The 15,612-nt window shown below is 40.8% G+C and overlaps 1 protein-coding gene across 6 annotated transcripts in view; it reads right to left on the reverse strand.

The window, feature by feature from the left end:
• Window positions 1-15,612, reverse strand: part of plxnb1b (plexin b1b) — a 231,255-nt gene that overhangs the window by 26,256 nt on the left and 189,387 nt on the right. For all 6 annotated transcript variants that reach the window (XR_003674034.1, XM_028445814.1, XM_028445815.1 and 3 more), the window contains 7 exons: window positions 14,064-14,200; window positions 12,479-12,655; window positions 12,109-12,322; window positions 11,773-12,015; window positions 11,486-11,665; window positions 10,367-10,515; window positions 10,098-10,198 (listed from right to left, as the gene is read on the reverse strand). Coding sequence is in view for 5 of the 6 variants with exons in the window: in XM_028445814.1 (XP_028301615.1) it covers window positions 10,098-10,198; window positions 10,367-10,515; window positions 11,486-11,665; window positions 11,773-12,015; window positions 12,109-12,322; window positions 12,479-12,655; window positions 14,064-14,200 (1,201 nt within the window). In the remaining variant the exon portion in view is untranslated. The remainder of the gene's footprint in view (window positions 1-10,097; window positions 10,199-10,366; window positions 10,516-11,485; window positions 11,666-11,772; window positions 12,016-12,108; window positions 12,323-12,478; window positions 12,656-14,063; window positions 14,201-15,612) is intronic.

Genomic DNA, 15,612 nt, shown 5'->3' on the forward strand with positions numbered 1-15,612 from the left:
ACTATAATTAAACTAGATCAGACTGGATGATTTAATTATTAATATACTGAGAGCAGTACTAATGGGATATTCTGGTGTGATAATCACAATAGTTACATTACTGTCTATTGGGACCAGCTTTGTTTGTGAACACGTGAAATATAATTAAAAATATTGCTTTTCACAAGCCTGGACGGATGAATAGCGAGGATACTTTGATGCCAAAATGTATTTCACATGACGTGTGACATGTTAGCTTTTATCCTTCCATAACAGTGTTAAATCTGACCATTAATAAATCTGTGGCTCTTTGTGGTTTAATGTAAGATGTGGACATTTTACTAGTTTCTTCCTTTCATTAGGTGGTTAGCATTAACTCTTAGCTCAGTCTGTTAGCTTAGTTTAGTTAGCTTTTGTCCTGTTTCCAGTTGATCGGTGTTGCTGCAAGTTCATCTGTTCATATGTCACATTGTTTGTGGGAACTTTGGGTGGATCTGATGGAGGGATGTAGACTGATTCACTTTATTGGGTGTGTGTCTAGTCTTAGCCAAGTAGCGGTGCATGATGCATCACTGCTCGTCACAGCTTCAGGTAGACTGTGACGAGCAGCAACACAGGTAGACTGTGATGAGCAGAGCTACGTGCGTGAGCGGCGTCGACAGCGCTGAGCTCTCGACCAGTGGGAATGTTTTTGACAATATATCTCCCTCTAATCACATTCATAACATGCAAACAACTCTGAGCACAGATATATAGACGATGGGATGAGCCACTCCTCGTGAAAAAACAATGTCCAGCTGCATCCACAGCTTGAAGAAGACGGTGATGCCGTAACCGACGATTGTCGACAAATATATTTGTCGGTGACTAATTCTGTTATCAATTTTTGTCAACAATGTCGACTAATCGTTGCACCCTTACACTACAACAGTGCGTTGATTTGGCAATATGTGTATTGTAGACATATTGTTACTCATGTTTCTTCTTTTGTCTTGTCTTTGTTGTATCAACCCTAAAAGATGATCCAGAGTTTTCCAAGAAGAAGTCAGCCTTGGACCAGATAATGGGAGGTTTCCTAAGTCCTAGAGCACCAAAGAAGACCATGAGGGAGAGACCTAAGGAGGAAATAGCCAAATACAGGTGGGGGGATAGTTTAGCTCTTAATGGTAATGTGTTGCAGTGGTGGAAATAACAAGTGGATCTTCCACTGCTTTCAAAATTGTCCAGGAGCTACTTGTCCATCCCTGCAACAAGTGTTCCCTCTGAACAAGTGGTGATATTGAGAGCAGTGAAAGTGGCGTTTACAGACAGATCTGTTTTCAAAATAGTATTTTGTTTTTATTTATTTATTTTTTGTGTTATTTACATTGAATGACTCAGTAAGAGTCAGACACTCAGTGAGAGGGGACTGTTTACAGCAGTTCCGACTACCAAATATTAGTTTGCATTTTTATTTATTTTTTATTTTATTTTATTTTTTGCACAAACAGTTGTGAAAGACCTACCGTAATTGTGAAAGGTTATAATTTATTGTATTATTCATATTTTAACTCTTAGTTTAGTTTAGTTTAGACAGGAATATGAACATTGCACTATTTAAAGTGTCAATTTAAGCTACTCATCAAGAGTGATTGTTGTTGTTGTCTTTTTCTAAATCCCAACACTCTGAAAAGAATGAAAATGTCTGTTTTTTGTGTTGCAAAATGTGTACTTTTTGTTAAATATGCTGGTTATGAGAATTGGAACAAAGAATTAATCATCTGCCTCTCGTACTATACTGAATTGCAGCTTCTTATTTTGTATTTAATAAGTTGTAACGTATCACACCAAATCGTGTTGTATCACATTGTGTAGAATTGAATCGCCATCAAATCAATATCAAATCATATTGAATCGGGAACGGGGTGAATCGTATCGCCAGGGGATCCAATAAATTGCTAATGTATGGTATTGCTGGTAGTGAATCGAGATACTCTACGTACAAGCTTCCTTCGTTGGGTCCTTTAGAAATAGAGTGAGAATCAAAGAGGGGCTTGGAGTTTAAACTTCCCCTCCTTCCTCACTTTCTCTACCTCCTTGGCTTCTTGTGTCAGGTTCTCTACACAGGAATTTTTGGTGTTGGCAGACTTTGTACAAAAGCAGAGTGGAAATTCACTGACTCCGCCCCCAGCATCACAGGTTCTCACCGAAGCGACTGAAGCGAACATTCAGAACAATGCTTTCCACGCTTGGTAAGTCATTTTAATTTGAGATGTTTTTATTTGTCATTATTATTTTGGGCTGAGACCAACCTGTGTGACAGGCATTAGCCACATTGCTTGGTGATATCTGGTTTAGCACACCGAAGTTCATTGTTTGCGGGGAAAACTATAGTTTTAAAAAAAAGTGCAGGTGAACGTTCACATTTTTGGCTAATTTAAATACAGTAGTCCCTCATTTATCGCGGGGGTTACGTTCTAAAAATAACCCGCAACAGGCGAAATAGTCAGCTTTATTTTTTTTATATTTTTATACATATTTTAAGGCCGTAAAACCACATTTCTCTCTTGTTTAAACACTCTCACAGTTCAAAACTTTGTAGATTTTAAAACATAAACCTGTTTTCAAACATACAGCACTTCAGAGTCACACTGTTAGTGATCAGACATTGATGCTGAATTCAGAGTCTTTTTTGACGATGACGTCAGGCCATCAACACGGACACTGGTCTGTTCACCCATTCAACCATAGAGTAGAAGCTGTGTGTGACCACCTGGAGCTGTATGACACGGCGTTTATAATCATGACCGGACTAGGAAGGATTAGGTCTGGAGGAGAATCAGCGCGGAGGTGGTAAAAGCAGGTAAAAGTTCTCTCTGTAGCACTGAGCTAGCATAGCATTAGCCGCTAATCACACCGGCTTTTTTCACTGGTGGTTTATGAGAGGAGAAAAAGTAGCACAGCTCCTCACTACAGCAGACAGTGAAACTTACAGAGTTGGATGTGTCGCTGGTGGGTGAACGCAGCATTAGCCAATCAGGACACAGAACACAATGCGCGTTCAAACACTGTAAAAAAAAATGCATCCAAAATTGCACTGTAAAAAAATCAGTGAAACAGCGAGGGACTACTGTACACCTAAAGTAATTTTCAGATCGTGAAAGGTTGACATACAGTTATGCCACGACTTGAAGACAGATGTTCTGATTGGGTTCTACGTTAACATTTAGACCCCTTCAGATCTTTGTGCACACGGTTTAGGTAAAAATAAAAAGGGGTGAGGTTTTGTTTTTAATTCGGCACTAACTATTGTCTGTGTGCGTTCATTAAGAGAGCACAATTTTAACAAACAACTTCTGTTCTCTGTATTTGTTAAGCACTTTGTGATTTTTATCTGCGAAAAACACTATAAATAAATGTTATTTACTTACTTTTGAATATAAAATTGCCTTTAAAGATGGACGATAATATCTACAATTGTCTTCTTGTAAAATGCTTGGGCTTACACAACTTCTGGTTCATAATGGTTCTATTTTTTAATCTCCACGCAGGAGATGCAAAGGTGGAATATGGGGGAGTGCAGAAGTACATTAAAGTTCCACAAAGTGATGAATGCTTCCATTTCCTCCTGTTTCTTCAAGAGTGTTTGTATTTATGTGCTATTTAAATTGGTATAGACTAATTACCTGTAAGTGAACAACTTGAATTGGTGGTTTTAATAGTTAATGACATTTTAATTCTCCTAATTTCTTTCAGTTATGGAGAAATTCAGCTTTCAGTCTCAACTCTTCACAGAGGGTGTACTTATCCTGATCAACACTTCCATGCATAATGTATTGAAAAAATAATAACAATGAAAATGCTGTTATTTGCTTTTACCAGCTCACATATGACAGATAAACAATATTCTAATGAAAGTGAGAGCATGTACATTGTTCCACATTGTTACATGTTTTAGAAATTGTTTTCTAATTATGATGCATGTTTTGAAATAAATGTATTTCAGAAAATCATTGCCTCTTGAATATTTATTTCCCAAGGAAATTCTAAAAGTTAAAAACAAAATGTATACCTTTTTTTAGTATTATTTACAAATAACCCTTATGTAGTTAAAAGAAAAAAACTCTTGGAGAGTTAATATTTAGACTCTAACACTGAGTTAGTGTTAAATTATTAACTCCAGACAGATTTAGTATTTGACACTTAATTAGAGTTAAGGTACCAACTCTCCAAAAAGAGTTAAATTAACACTCTTTGGGGTGCACCCATATAGACACTTTAAAAGTGTTGAAATCAAATCTGACAGTGTTAATTTGGGCATGCTGGATTTGCTGTGTAGGATCTTTATTCTCTTCTTCTTGAGGAAGTAGGAGGTTCTGGAATTCCTCAAGATCTTATCCCGATGAGATTGAGACAGAAAACATACTATGATGAAGTGACTGAAGCGCTCGTTACCAGAGCATGACATCCACCGTAAGAGCCAACTAGTTCACAATGTCGAGGGAGATCTAGCCATGTAGGTCAATGATGATTTTCTTAATATTCTAATTATCTACTTAGGTATCCAAGCCACTCAGAGATTCCATGATCTCAGATAGACATCCATGTCATTGTATTTGTGCCAAAGCACTGTGTTTCTTCTCAACAGGGTTGCAGCTTTGGCCTCCACCCGTCCCCACAGAGCCTCCAAAGAATCTGTGACGCTTTTCATTGTTTCTGTGTTTTTCTTTAACTGTATCCACCAGGGACTGGAGCCCATGGAGATATTCAACTTCTTCTCAATTACATATCCGCAGTATGCTTAACGACTCCAGGTCAGAGTCCTCAGGTTCATCACTCACCATTTTTTTGATTTTCTTTGATTTTGGCTTTTTAAGAGCCTCAGTCACTTCACTTCCCTCATTAATGAGGTTGTCTATGACATTAATTTGGTAGTCCAGGCAGTCACATGCATAAGAGTACGATGTATCTATAAACTTTTTGTATATTTCCTTCAGAGAAATGTATCTCATTAACCCCGTTATCCCTCCGGTTCCCCAGCCCAAAGCAAAAAGTTGGTATCACATGTGGAGAAGGCGTTCCTCTACGATTAGTTCTTTGTCTTATGGAGGTCTATTACAACTTCTTTAACTAATTCCTACCCCTGGGCAGGTATATAGAAGCCTCACCCCCTATTTCCACTGGATGCATAATTAAAAAAATTATGGACTGTGTAATTAAAAAAAATCGGCGGGTAATAGGAGTGCAATTTCAAGGTGAAAAAGCACAAACAGAATTCCAACTAGGAAGAAGCATTTTGAAAAAGGCAGGCGTGCTGAGCCTAGGTGGCTGAGTGAATTTCCACCATCTACAAATCATTACGGCTCCAGCGCCCTCTGCAACACATACGCAGAGCGCATCAACTAGACAAGAATTTGTGCACAAAATAAAACATCCAGAATATTTTCAAAATAAAATACTTTGTGTTCAAGGCAAATCGTCCACCCTTTCATCAATTTCCTGACCCACTCCAGCTTTCTATGGGCACTAGGCAAGGGTACACCATGGACAGGGTGGCAGTGGATCATATCATATAAATTAGGGCATCAGGGCGCATGCTCATGCAGCGACCAATAGCAGACATGAGTGCAGCAGACTTGAGTATGTAGCTTACCTTCAAGCTTTTGACACGTCCTGTTTTATAGTGTGTTGGTGTGATCAGTTAAAAACTGAAAGCGCTCATGTGAATCGGTTTACCTCGTACACAAGATCAGAGCCACATTGCAAGCAGCAAGCCGTCCTCTTGTGACTTCAACCCCGTACGGAAGCTGGCAAGGGCAAAACCTAAATGCTAAAAACAAACCGCTCAGCTAAATGTTAACAGCAACTTCTAGGCATCTAGTTGCCCATCAACAAGACTTTGAACTCCCTTACGCACCAGGTGAGGCTAGTACCTTTCTGTGAGGTTGGACCCAACAAGGTACTCTATTTTTAAAGAGCATTTATGGATTTTTAAGGCGAATTTCTGACATGGCTAGTGTTCCACCTAGCCTGGTCCCTCGGACATACCTCCTGTCTCCTAATCTCGAATCCAGTATGGAAGAGAACAGCTTTTACAGTGGAACACCCATGACCCTCCAGCCAACCTCCAACCGGTGCGCTTAGACAGGTTCCAGACGCCCACCTCCTGAGGACTTCCCAGCGACCGAGCTCGTAGGACAAGGAAACGAGGCAGAAGAAGCGGCGCTCATCTGAGGCTGAAAAATCAATGACTTTCTCGAATCCCTCTACCATCGATAATGCTCTCTAACATCCAGTCCCTGTGGAATAAAACCGATGAGCTCCAAGCTCAAGCTCGCTACAGCCACGACATCCGGGATGCCTGCATCAAAGCCTTCACTGAGACCTGGTTGTCTGACAGGGATACAGAGAGACACCTGGTTATGGATGGATTTGGTGCTCCTATACAGCTGGAACAGGCAAGTCATCTGGCGGAAATGTGTGTTTATATATTAATCAGCGTTGGTGTAAATCTGTCACTGTCCAGGAGAAACTGTACTGCTGATGTTCCCCAGATATTTGTGACTCTTGTGTATATACACCCGAGGGCTAATGAAAGTAACACATGTGAGCTTATCCTTCAAGTAATGCAGAAGCTGTAATCAATTTCCCCTGATGCTTCTCACATCATCCTCTGTGACATGAACCACTGTACCCTGAAAACCATGCTGAGACTTCCATCAATACATCACATGCCCCACCAGACACAACAAAACCCTCGACCTCTGTTATGGCAACATTAAAGGTGCATACAAATCCATCCCCCTCCCACCTTTGGGCTCCTCGGATCACAACTGCATCCAGACTGGGAAATGTTCAAGAACTCCTCGAGGGACATCGACGACTTAACTGATGTTGTGAGCAGCTGGATCTCATACTTTGAAAACACGGTCATACCTGAAAAAACCTATCCCAATAATAAGCCATGGGTTATAAAGACTGTTAACTCATTCAGTGCCAGCCATTTTCAGATTTTCTAACCCCCTCTGTGCTAGCCGTTTTGAGCATTTTGACTGATTTTAAAGATCCACAGAATATTTTCTACTATGACTATCTGAAATCTGACAATTCTGAAAGATTGAAGCCTCTACTTTCATCAAAACAAAAGAATTTGTTTCTGGCTTGTTTCGTTCTTTTCTAATCAGCCGTTGAATAGAGCAAGTTTTACACAAATCTTCAGTTTCAGAGCAAACAGCTGAGAAGTATTTTTCTAAAAAAAAAACCCTGTCGGTGACTTTAAAGCTATTTTTTTTTTTTTTTTTGCTTTAGTGACAACTCCAACATCTGAACATTGTTTCCTTATATAAAACAAAAAAAAACACAGACCGGGCTTTTGATGGCAAAATTATTATTATTTATCTATCTGGGTCAGAGTTGAATGGATTTCTTACTGTATTTTGGCGTTCCTCCAAGTTTCTCTCCCGTCAGTCTGCACACACACAACTTCCTCTTCCTCCCGGACATGTAGTTTCACTGCAATTCCCCTTTTTTTTTTTTTGGTTTTATCTCACCATTGCCACACTATCCATGAGTTCCACACATGCTCTGGTCGAGTGCGCGCTGCTGGGAACGTCAACTCTCATATGTAGTGCCATTTTCTGTCTCGTAAATGAGAAATGAGTTTCCTCCTCTCCCTCTGAGCTCTGCTGAGCATTGATGATCTCTCATCCAAAGGTGCGCTGTTACCTCCTACATGTCACCACTTTTAACATGTCTATACTCGACAGATGGACTTATCTCACCTCCTGTTGGTCTTCAGCATGAATCAGGACCACCAGCCTCCAAACATCTCTTCATGTCGGTGGCGGCAGGCATGTTCCTCTGACGAGCCCTGGCGATGAAGGGGGCGGGAATGGCAGAACAGGTCCTGACATCCCCGTCTCAAACTCCGTCCTCTCAGAGCATGGAGTGCCGTCCAGGCCATGTCTTCAGCCTTGAGGCCTCTCCCCTTTTGGTGACACCCCAGTCGGGTGAACAAGTTCGGTCTTGCCAGCTCACTCCATTCTGTCCAGTGCTTGTCGACTTCACCTGTGCCAAGTGTAGCCCTTGAAGTCAGTCCTGAGCATGTCAGCCGGAGTGCACCGTCCCTCACACTCATCACGCCGTGGGGTCTCGAGCTCTTCTTGGCCATTTTTTTTACAGGCCAATCAACTTCAGGCCATCCATGAAACTTTGGGCCTTGTTGCCACCCTGACCCTTTGTTGAGCTCTTTCGGTGTTGCTTCCTTTATAACAATGTCTGATATATCGGGACTGACCTCAACTCCAGTCTTCTACTGGCCCAGCCTTCTGGATCTTGCCAACAAGGTTGGCAAGGAAGGTCTGGTAGCCATAACTGTCCTCACGGATTGCCCCATTCTGTCTAGCAGGTGTAGCAAGGCCAATGGGGCCGTAAAATCCAGCATTCTCGCTCAGTGGTACCCGACGGGTCAAAGGGTTTGGAGTGTTACTCCTGACTTCCCCTTCGTGCAAATCCAGTCCTGTCCACATCTTTCCTCTCATTTTGGAGAAATGTATTGGTGTCATCACGCGAAGTTGGTCTGTCTCTGATTCGCAATTGACTCCTAGAGCTTTGCTTTTCTCGTCTCGCATCCACTTGGGTAACACCAGAGTCTTCGGTCCAGGCTCAATTTTCAGACTGGTTGTAGCCTCTGATAGGGCCCACAGTTTAAGGGAGAAGCCTCCCGCCTTCGAGAGGCTTTCTACCTCTCTGGGGGGCAAACTGGCCGTGGCCTCAGCTTCCGCTTCAGGCCTCTCACTTTGGTCTGACAGGACGCAGGAAGCTCAACTGGGAGCCTCGGCAACTTAAAGGCTGTCTCATCTATCACCTAGTGTTATGCAGAGAGACGTTTCGTCCGTTTCTGAACTGGATCAATTCAAGGTCGTCACACGTTATCTGAATCTGACTGTTTTAAGAAATGGAGCGAGGGGATTATATTTATATCGTTGGCCGTCTTTCCGCCCTCCCTCCCCCTAAGCTATAGGAAAGGCGAGTGAAGTGCCCACAAGAGGCTGCGTGCGCGCCCCGCAGCGGCTAGCAATCCTTTTCTCTTCTCCGCCCTGGAAATTGTGCTACTCTGTAACATGTGCAATGACAAAAAAAAGTTTATTCTGGTCAAAACATCAAACGTTAGCTTCTGCATGTCATAACAACGAAAATGTCCATCTGTCTGGCCTTTCTTCCCCCGGTCTTTTTTTTTTTTTTTTTTTTTTTTTTACTTGTCTGCACATGCTGTCAAAGGTCAACACCACAGGAAGTGCAATCATTATGAGACAGCAATGCATATTTTGTTATTGCAATAAAATACATTGATTTATTGTATTGCTTAATTGTGACCATCACCAGCCCTTCCTAAGGAAGGGTAAGAAATCTTTTATTATAGGGAGGATATAAAAAGGGAGAGCAGTGTTACACCAAAGTGGAGGGGGAGGGGGAAGGGGAGGGGAGGGGAAAGGGAGCAGGGAGGAGAGACTCAAGGCAGGAAATAGAAAAGGTGGGGAAGAATAGACTGTTTTGCAGTGAGGGTGAGATGTGAGGTTGTAGAATATATTGTGCTTATTATGTTGTGTAATCCAGCCAGTATGGTGACAAGTGTGAAGCTTAGCTATAATGGTGGTGGCTGTGAACAGGGGGAATGAGTGAATGGTAGTACCTAAAGCAGGTATTTGGGAATAACGTGTCTAAGGTTAAGCCCAGTATGAGTTTTATCCCACATCCCAAGGCGTGCCAGTGCATCGTATACCAGTATATGTGCAAAAAAAAAAATCGCTACTGCAAGCCCAGCAGAGGAGCCAAGGCCCCCGCCCAGCAGACGGCCAGAGCCGCGCGGAACGGGCAGCCGGCGGACGCCCGCCGGTGGGCCCAGAACCAGCAGGGTCCGGACCCCAGGCCAGAAAGACCCGGAACGGAAGCAGCACCGAGAGCAGCGCCCCCAGGGACGACAACCACGCCCATAGTTGCCGAGGGCACCAAGGGGATGCTGCAAGCCGCCCCGCCGGCCCCCAGGCGCACCGACCAGGCACCCCAGAGCGCGCCAGATCGCCTTTCCTTGATGCTTCCCCCGGTCTTTATCCATAACATTGCACTGTTCCCGCTCTTACCAGTGAATTCTTTCTTGCAGCGGTCTCTCACACTGGTTTCAAGGTTTTCCAGTTGGATCTGGACCTTCTTGTAGTCCTTAAGGGCCTGCTTACTCTTTCTTCTACAAGAGAGCCATGCAGACAGGAGGTAAGTCATAGCCCACAGGGTAACAAAAAGCTGTATTTAATTAATGTCCACATTTAAAGATAACAATGTGATCCCGTTCTATGAATAGCATTCACACATGCAGATATCCATCAATATAGTAAGCACATGCACATCCACTGACCTATATATGAGTACAATGATAAGAACAATTAGTGCCACAATGGAGGCTCCCACACCAACTCCAATCTGAGCCTCCAGTGGAAAGGTAGACAAACTCAGGTTATCATAATGGACCTTCCCAAGAGAAAAGTTCAGGTTGCCCATTTGTACCTGAAACACATAAACATAGACCTTCACATAGCTTTCAAGCAGGCCCCCAAAAAGAAAATCATTAAAACGTATAGTAAGCCAAAAGGTACAAATACATTCTAAAATAATTCTAAGAAATCAAAGAACAAATCTTAAAAATTTCATCAATATTATGCCTACATTTAGTTGCTTGCAAACACTTACAGAACACAGTGGACTAGACAAATGGTGAAATGTAGGTCAAGTTAAACAATTAAGTATTTTAATTATCAGTTTGCATTATTGTAGATTTGCATGCATTTTTCCTTCAACATAGTAGTTGCAAATTGTTCCATGTGGGCTTGTAATCTTTTTTAAGGGGTCTTAGTAGATGGGAAAAAAGATCCTGATATTTTTTTTTTTCAATAAGAATACATTCATTATACTAATTAATGGCATTAAATATGAGCATTTTTTTTTAAAGAAAATGTATACATTTATTTTCACACACAAGCAGCAAATTATGATATTTTGCATGTTTTTTTAGCAGTATGCATTTTCTGAAAAGGATATCAAAAATTAATCTTCTTTAATCAAATCATAATCCTTTTTTAAAAAAACAAAAAACAACAACAACAATTTCAAAAACTACTGAACTGAATTTTTAGATGCAAAAAATCTAATAAATCAACAGCTAAAAGCATTTATTTCTCAGTAGCTGTGCCTTTTAACTTTTTGTTCGTAAGTGAAAGTGCTGTTGAGTATTGTTTTAAACCAAATTTCTTTAAGTCCGTCTTGCTATGTATTTTATGTTTGTTTTATAAAGTTAATAATGTTGAAAAGATACGGTATTTTCTTCTCTGGCATCCCAACATGCTAATTTTTGCTATTCAAAACAAAACGTTAATGAAACAATCCGAGAGCCTCTAGACTACATAGTGTTACCTTTACACAGTTCAGTAAAGGTATGCAAAACGGTGTAAGGTTGAAATGATAGAGCTTGTTGTCTCACTGTGAATTCGGGCAGATTGTCTGATTTTTCGTGTGTCTTTCCATTGGGTCCTGCTGCAGGTTGGTATGGGGGAGGCTCACAGTAAACATGGTTTCTGGTCACAGTCTTTACCGCACACACACCTTCTCCAACTAGCACCATCAGCTCATCTTTAGAGAAAGCCAGATCAAGGTTTTCCCCCTTAGAAAGAATAAAGAAACAAAATTTTCTGCATATGTACTTTCTGACAGGCTGGAAATAAGACACTTGAACGTAAAAACACAACACTTTTAGAACACTTCTCTAACCTCTAATTGGATGAAGCTGCCAGGATTGTAGCGGTAGGGCTTGAATGGGTCCTGTTGATTCAGGGGCTGCAGGACTGGGTTGGGCTCATAAGTGAAGACGTGGGGATTCAATCTGCTGAAGTCAAAGCGCAGGTTGTCCAGCAGAAACTCAACGGTAACCTTCGATCTCCAGACAGAGGAGTCCACCATGGGGGAGCGGCAGAGTATCAGGGAGGAGGAGTTCACCTCACAACGTTCAGTAAACTGATAAACAAAAATAACTTGTTTTGTTGCCAGAAAGGAAAGCTTTCTTGTTTAGTCGTAGTCCACTGGTGAGACAGACGCATGCACACACACCTGTTTGTTAAAGCAGTAAGTGTCTTCAGGGCAGGTGTGGTTGGAAAGCATCCTGGGCAGCCTTGCAGTTGTCTTCTTTTTCCCCCTCTGCTTGACGCTCCTCTTTTTTCTCCTGTTTTGGCTGACGGGCTCAAAAAAAGTGACTGTCACCACCATTCTTGGTTCCTGCACTACATCAAGGTTGTAGCCTGATACATAAATAAGTCGTCCACCACTGCAAAAAAAATAAAAAAATAAAAAAAATAACAGTGACAGGAAATCTGTTATTTATTCTTTCTTCGATTGGCAAAACCGCTTTTATTCCATAGCCTTAGGTTCACTGTTTTCTGTTACTACCAGTTGTTAAGGTATAAAGGCGATGGTAACTTACGCTAGGAAGCTCTTTGCTGGTGTGACAAAGGTGATGTTCGGGTTACGTGTGTAGCGAAAGGTCGAGGTGTGGAGGTGACGCTGACTAAGGCCATAATGTAGGGTGACACGATGGTTTCCTGTCTTATTACTACTGCCAGTCACACACTGAACAATGGATCTCTGTACCTTTGAAGCACTATAAACACATGACACACACACATACAGGTCAGTGTGACTAGAATTAGATAAATACTGCAAGAAGAAGACTCATAATTGCTTCATCACATCGAGCCTAAACTCAACCATGCCTCAACAGACCAGAGGGGTATTCCATGAAGGAGGGTCAACAAACTCTGAGTCTATCCATAAACTCTGGGTCAACATACCCCGCGATGGGAAACTCTGGGTATCGGATTCCATTACAGCTGGTATGAAGTGGGTTAATCAACCCTGAGTATGTAAACCTTGGGTTACTTACGTGCACGCGCGCGATAAAAAGCCATCATCAATGGATCGAAGATGAGTCGAGCTGCCATGACAACTACCCGGAAAATAGTGATTTATTCACCGTAATGGGTGAAATAAGCCGGTGTTTGAGGAATATGAGCCTGTTCTAAAGGTGCGTTCAGTCTTCAGTGATTATAGTGGCTTACATCGCCCGTAATTAGTCCCACTTTTTGGTCGCTTCATCATTTTATCGCTTCAGTGGCGTGACGAGCGGTGAATAATATGAATAAAATGTGTCAGAGGAGACCTGTCAGCAGAATAGGATGTCTGCATAGAGAGCCCTCCTGTTACACTGGATATAAAGACAGTAAATGCCGCTTGATATTGCATCATTTATATTGATTTTTAATGTAATATTGAGGCCAGAGTCATCTCGACGTCCTAAAAAATGTCATAAAAGAACACTGATGCGGGACGCGAACCCACGACCCGTCACTTTCAAGAGCAGCGTCACAATTCACTATGCCATCATATCTTCAAAGAGACATGAGTTACAATATAACAAACAATATAACAATATAAAAAAAACAATCGAGCCTTAAAAATGTATTCATTTAAATTGTCATCTCCTCTTTTATATTATCCACAGGTTAGTATTCAGTGAACTTTACTACAGACGTCAGTAAATGTTTTAATGCAGCTCAACCTCTCAGTGTCTGTCACTTAATGATCTGTATCCACAATGTTATAAAGAAAACTACCGTTTGCACAAAACAAACAAACAAAAAAAACGTAAAGCAACACAACAGTAATGATGTGAACACGTCTGTGGTGTGTGATGTGACTAATGTGTTTCAGAGAAGAGTATTAAGGTTAATTAAAGTGTTAAGAAACGGTGTTTAGGTGGGCGGAGCCAGGTAGAAACCCAGGGTTTCTTTGATAAAACCTGCCAGCGACCAGGTTTAGTTCATGGACAATGTTGCCATGGTAACATAATCAGAGAAGAACATACCTCGCGTTAAAGAATGGGATACTCAGAGTTTCCCTCATTTGAGCCTGAACATACTCAGAGTTTGAACATAACCCACTTTATGGAATACCCCTCAGGCATCATAACACCAATACAATCTGATTAATTGTTAATGTGTCTGTCTTACATGGCACAGGAAACCCCCCCGACAGTTATGGCAAGGTCAGCTTCACGACCAATTAGCAGGTGTCTGCCAGTGATGGTCAGGGATGTTCCCCCAGCTTTAGGGCCCTTTTCAGGTGACACCCCCATCACAAATGGGTCCTAGGTGGAGATTAGCACACAGAAGTTGAAAAAAACAATGGTAATGGTAAAGTAACTGTTACACGGTTTTGAATTGTGTAAGGTTGGTACTGCAGACCACTTACACAAATATATCCTTATTATCTGAATCACATGATGCTAGACTAATAATAAAGATAAATACATGAATAATTAAAGAAAAGAGTTTATCGGTCTGTGTTGTGTTGTTGTCTTTGTTCTTGTTCCTGTGATGGCCATTGTCTGATTGTTTTTGTGATGTTGAGAGAAAATAAGGAACATAATTGAAAAAAGGCAAATGGGAAAATAATTAGTTAAGAGCAGTGATGATGTCAGCATAAAAATTCATTAATAAATTTATTAGGAAAATATTGAACAAGACCCTGTTAACTGTGGAAATACCGTTTACTCTGTAAAATAATTATTATAACTAGCTACCATTAGTTAGAGTTTACTTTGGACATGAAAAATAAATAACTGTAGGGCTGTAGGTCTGGGGCCTGGTGTAGGGTTTTTATCAAAAACAAAACCAAACACGCTCACAGAGGTGAAAGTGTTTCTCTAGTAATCCAATAGCGATCCAAATACAGTTCCAAGTAATATTCAGTTCTTAGAAGTTGGAAGCCTAAGATAATGAATGTAACACAAGTAGACAAAATATTAAAAAAAACAAGAAATATGAATTAAAATAATAAGGAAAACAGTCTGACAAAATTTGGAAAATGCCACTGTTGAGGAGAAAAGAAAAGAAAAAAACAAAGATAAACACTCAACAGATTTAATAAATGGTTAGATGAAAAAAAAAAAGTTTCAGGTATAGAAATAGAAAAATATACTGTTAAAAAATGTTAAATATAGTTTTAGAAGCATTACAAGGTGAATTGGTGGGTAATTTATCAACAGAATGAGCAGTCGTAGGATGATTGTTAAGCAGATGCACTTCCATACATCACATTGAAATGTGGACGCTAAAATACTGTTTAAAACTGACTACTTTTTGTCCTGCTGTTCAAAGGCGAACTGAGACGGAGGACTAATAAGATGCTCGGAAAACACCTGTGAATTCTGTGCTGTTGGACTGTATGGAAAAAACACAAGTCACTGTGCTGAGAAAGAGGCAAACCAACTGAAAAGGAGTGAGTGGCTTAAAAGGCCAGTGATTTCAGAAAACACTGAGCCAACAGTTTTTTTTTCAACAAAGATGAACTAAGGCATTCTTATCCTTATGTTCCACTGACGATTTTAATTCATTTTGAATATAGCTGGGCTATTCTGAAATTCATGCCATTTCAACTGTAATACTTGATCAAAATCTGATTATAAATAGATCACAAACACGCCACTTTAGACTGAATGGGTAAATATATATATATATATATATATATATATATATATATTCATGGTTTCTATCCTAA

Source organism: Gouania willdenowi, chromosome 5 (genome assembly GCF_900634775.1).
Source record: "Gouania willdenowi chromosome 5, fGouWil2.1, whole genome shotgun sequence".
NCBI classification, from domain to species: domain Eukaryota; kingdom Metazoa; phylum Chordata; class Actinopteri; order Blenniiformes; family Gobiesocidae; genus Gouania; species Gouania willdenowi.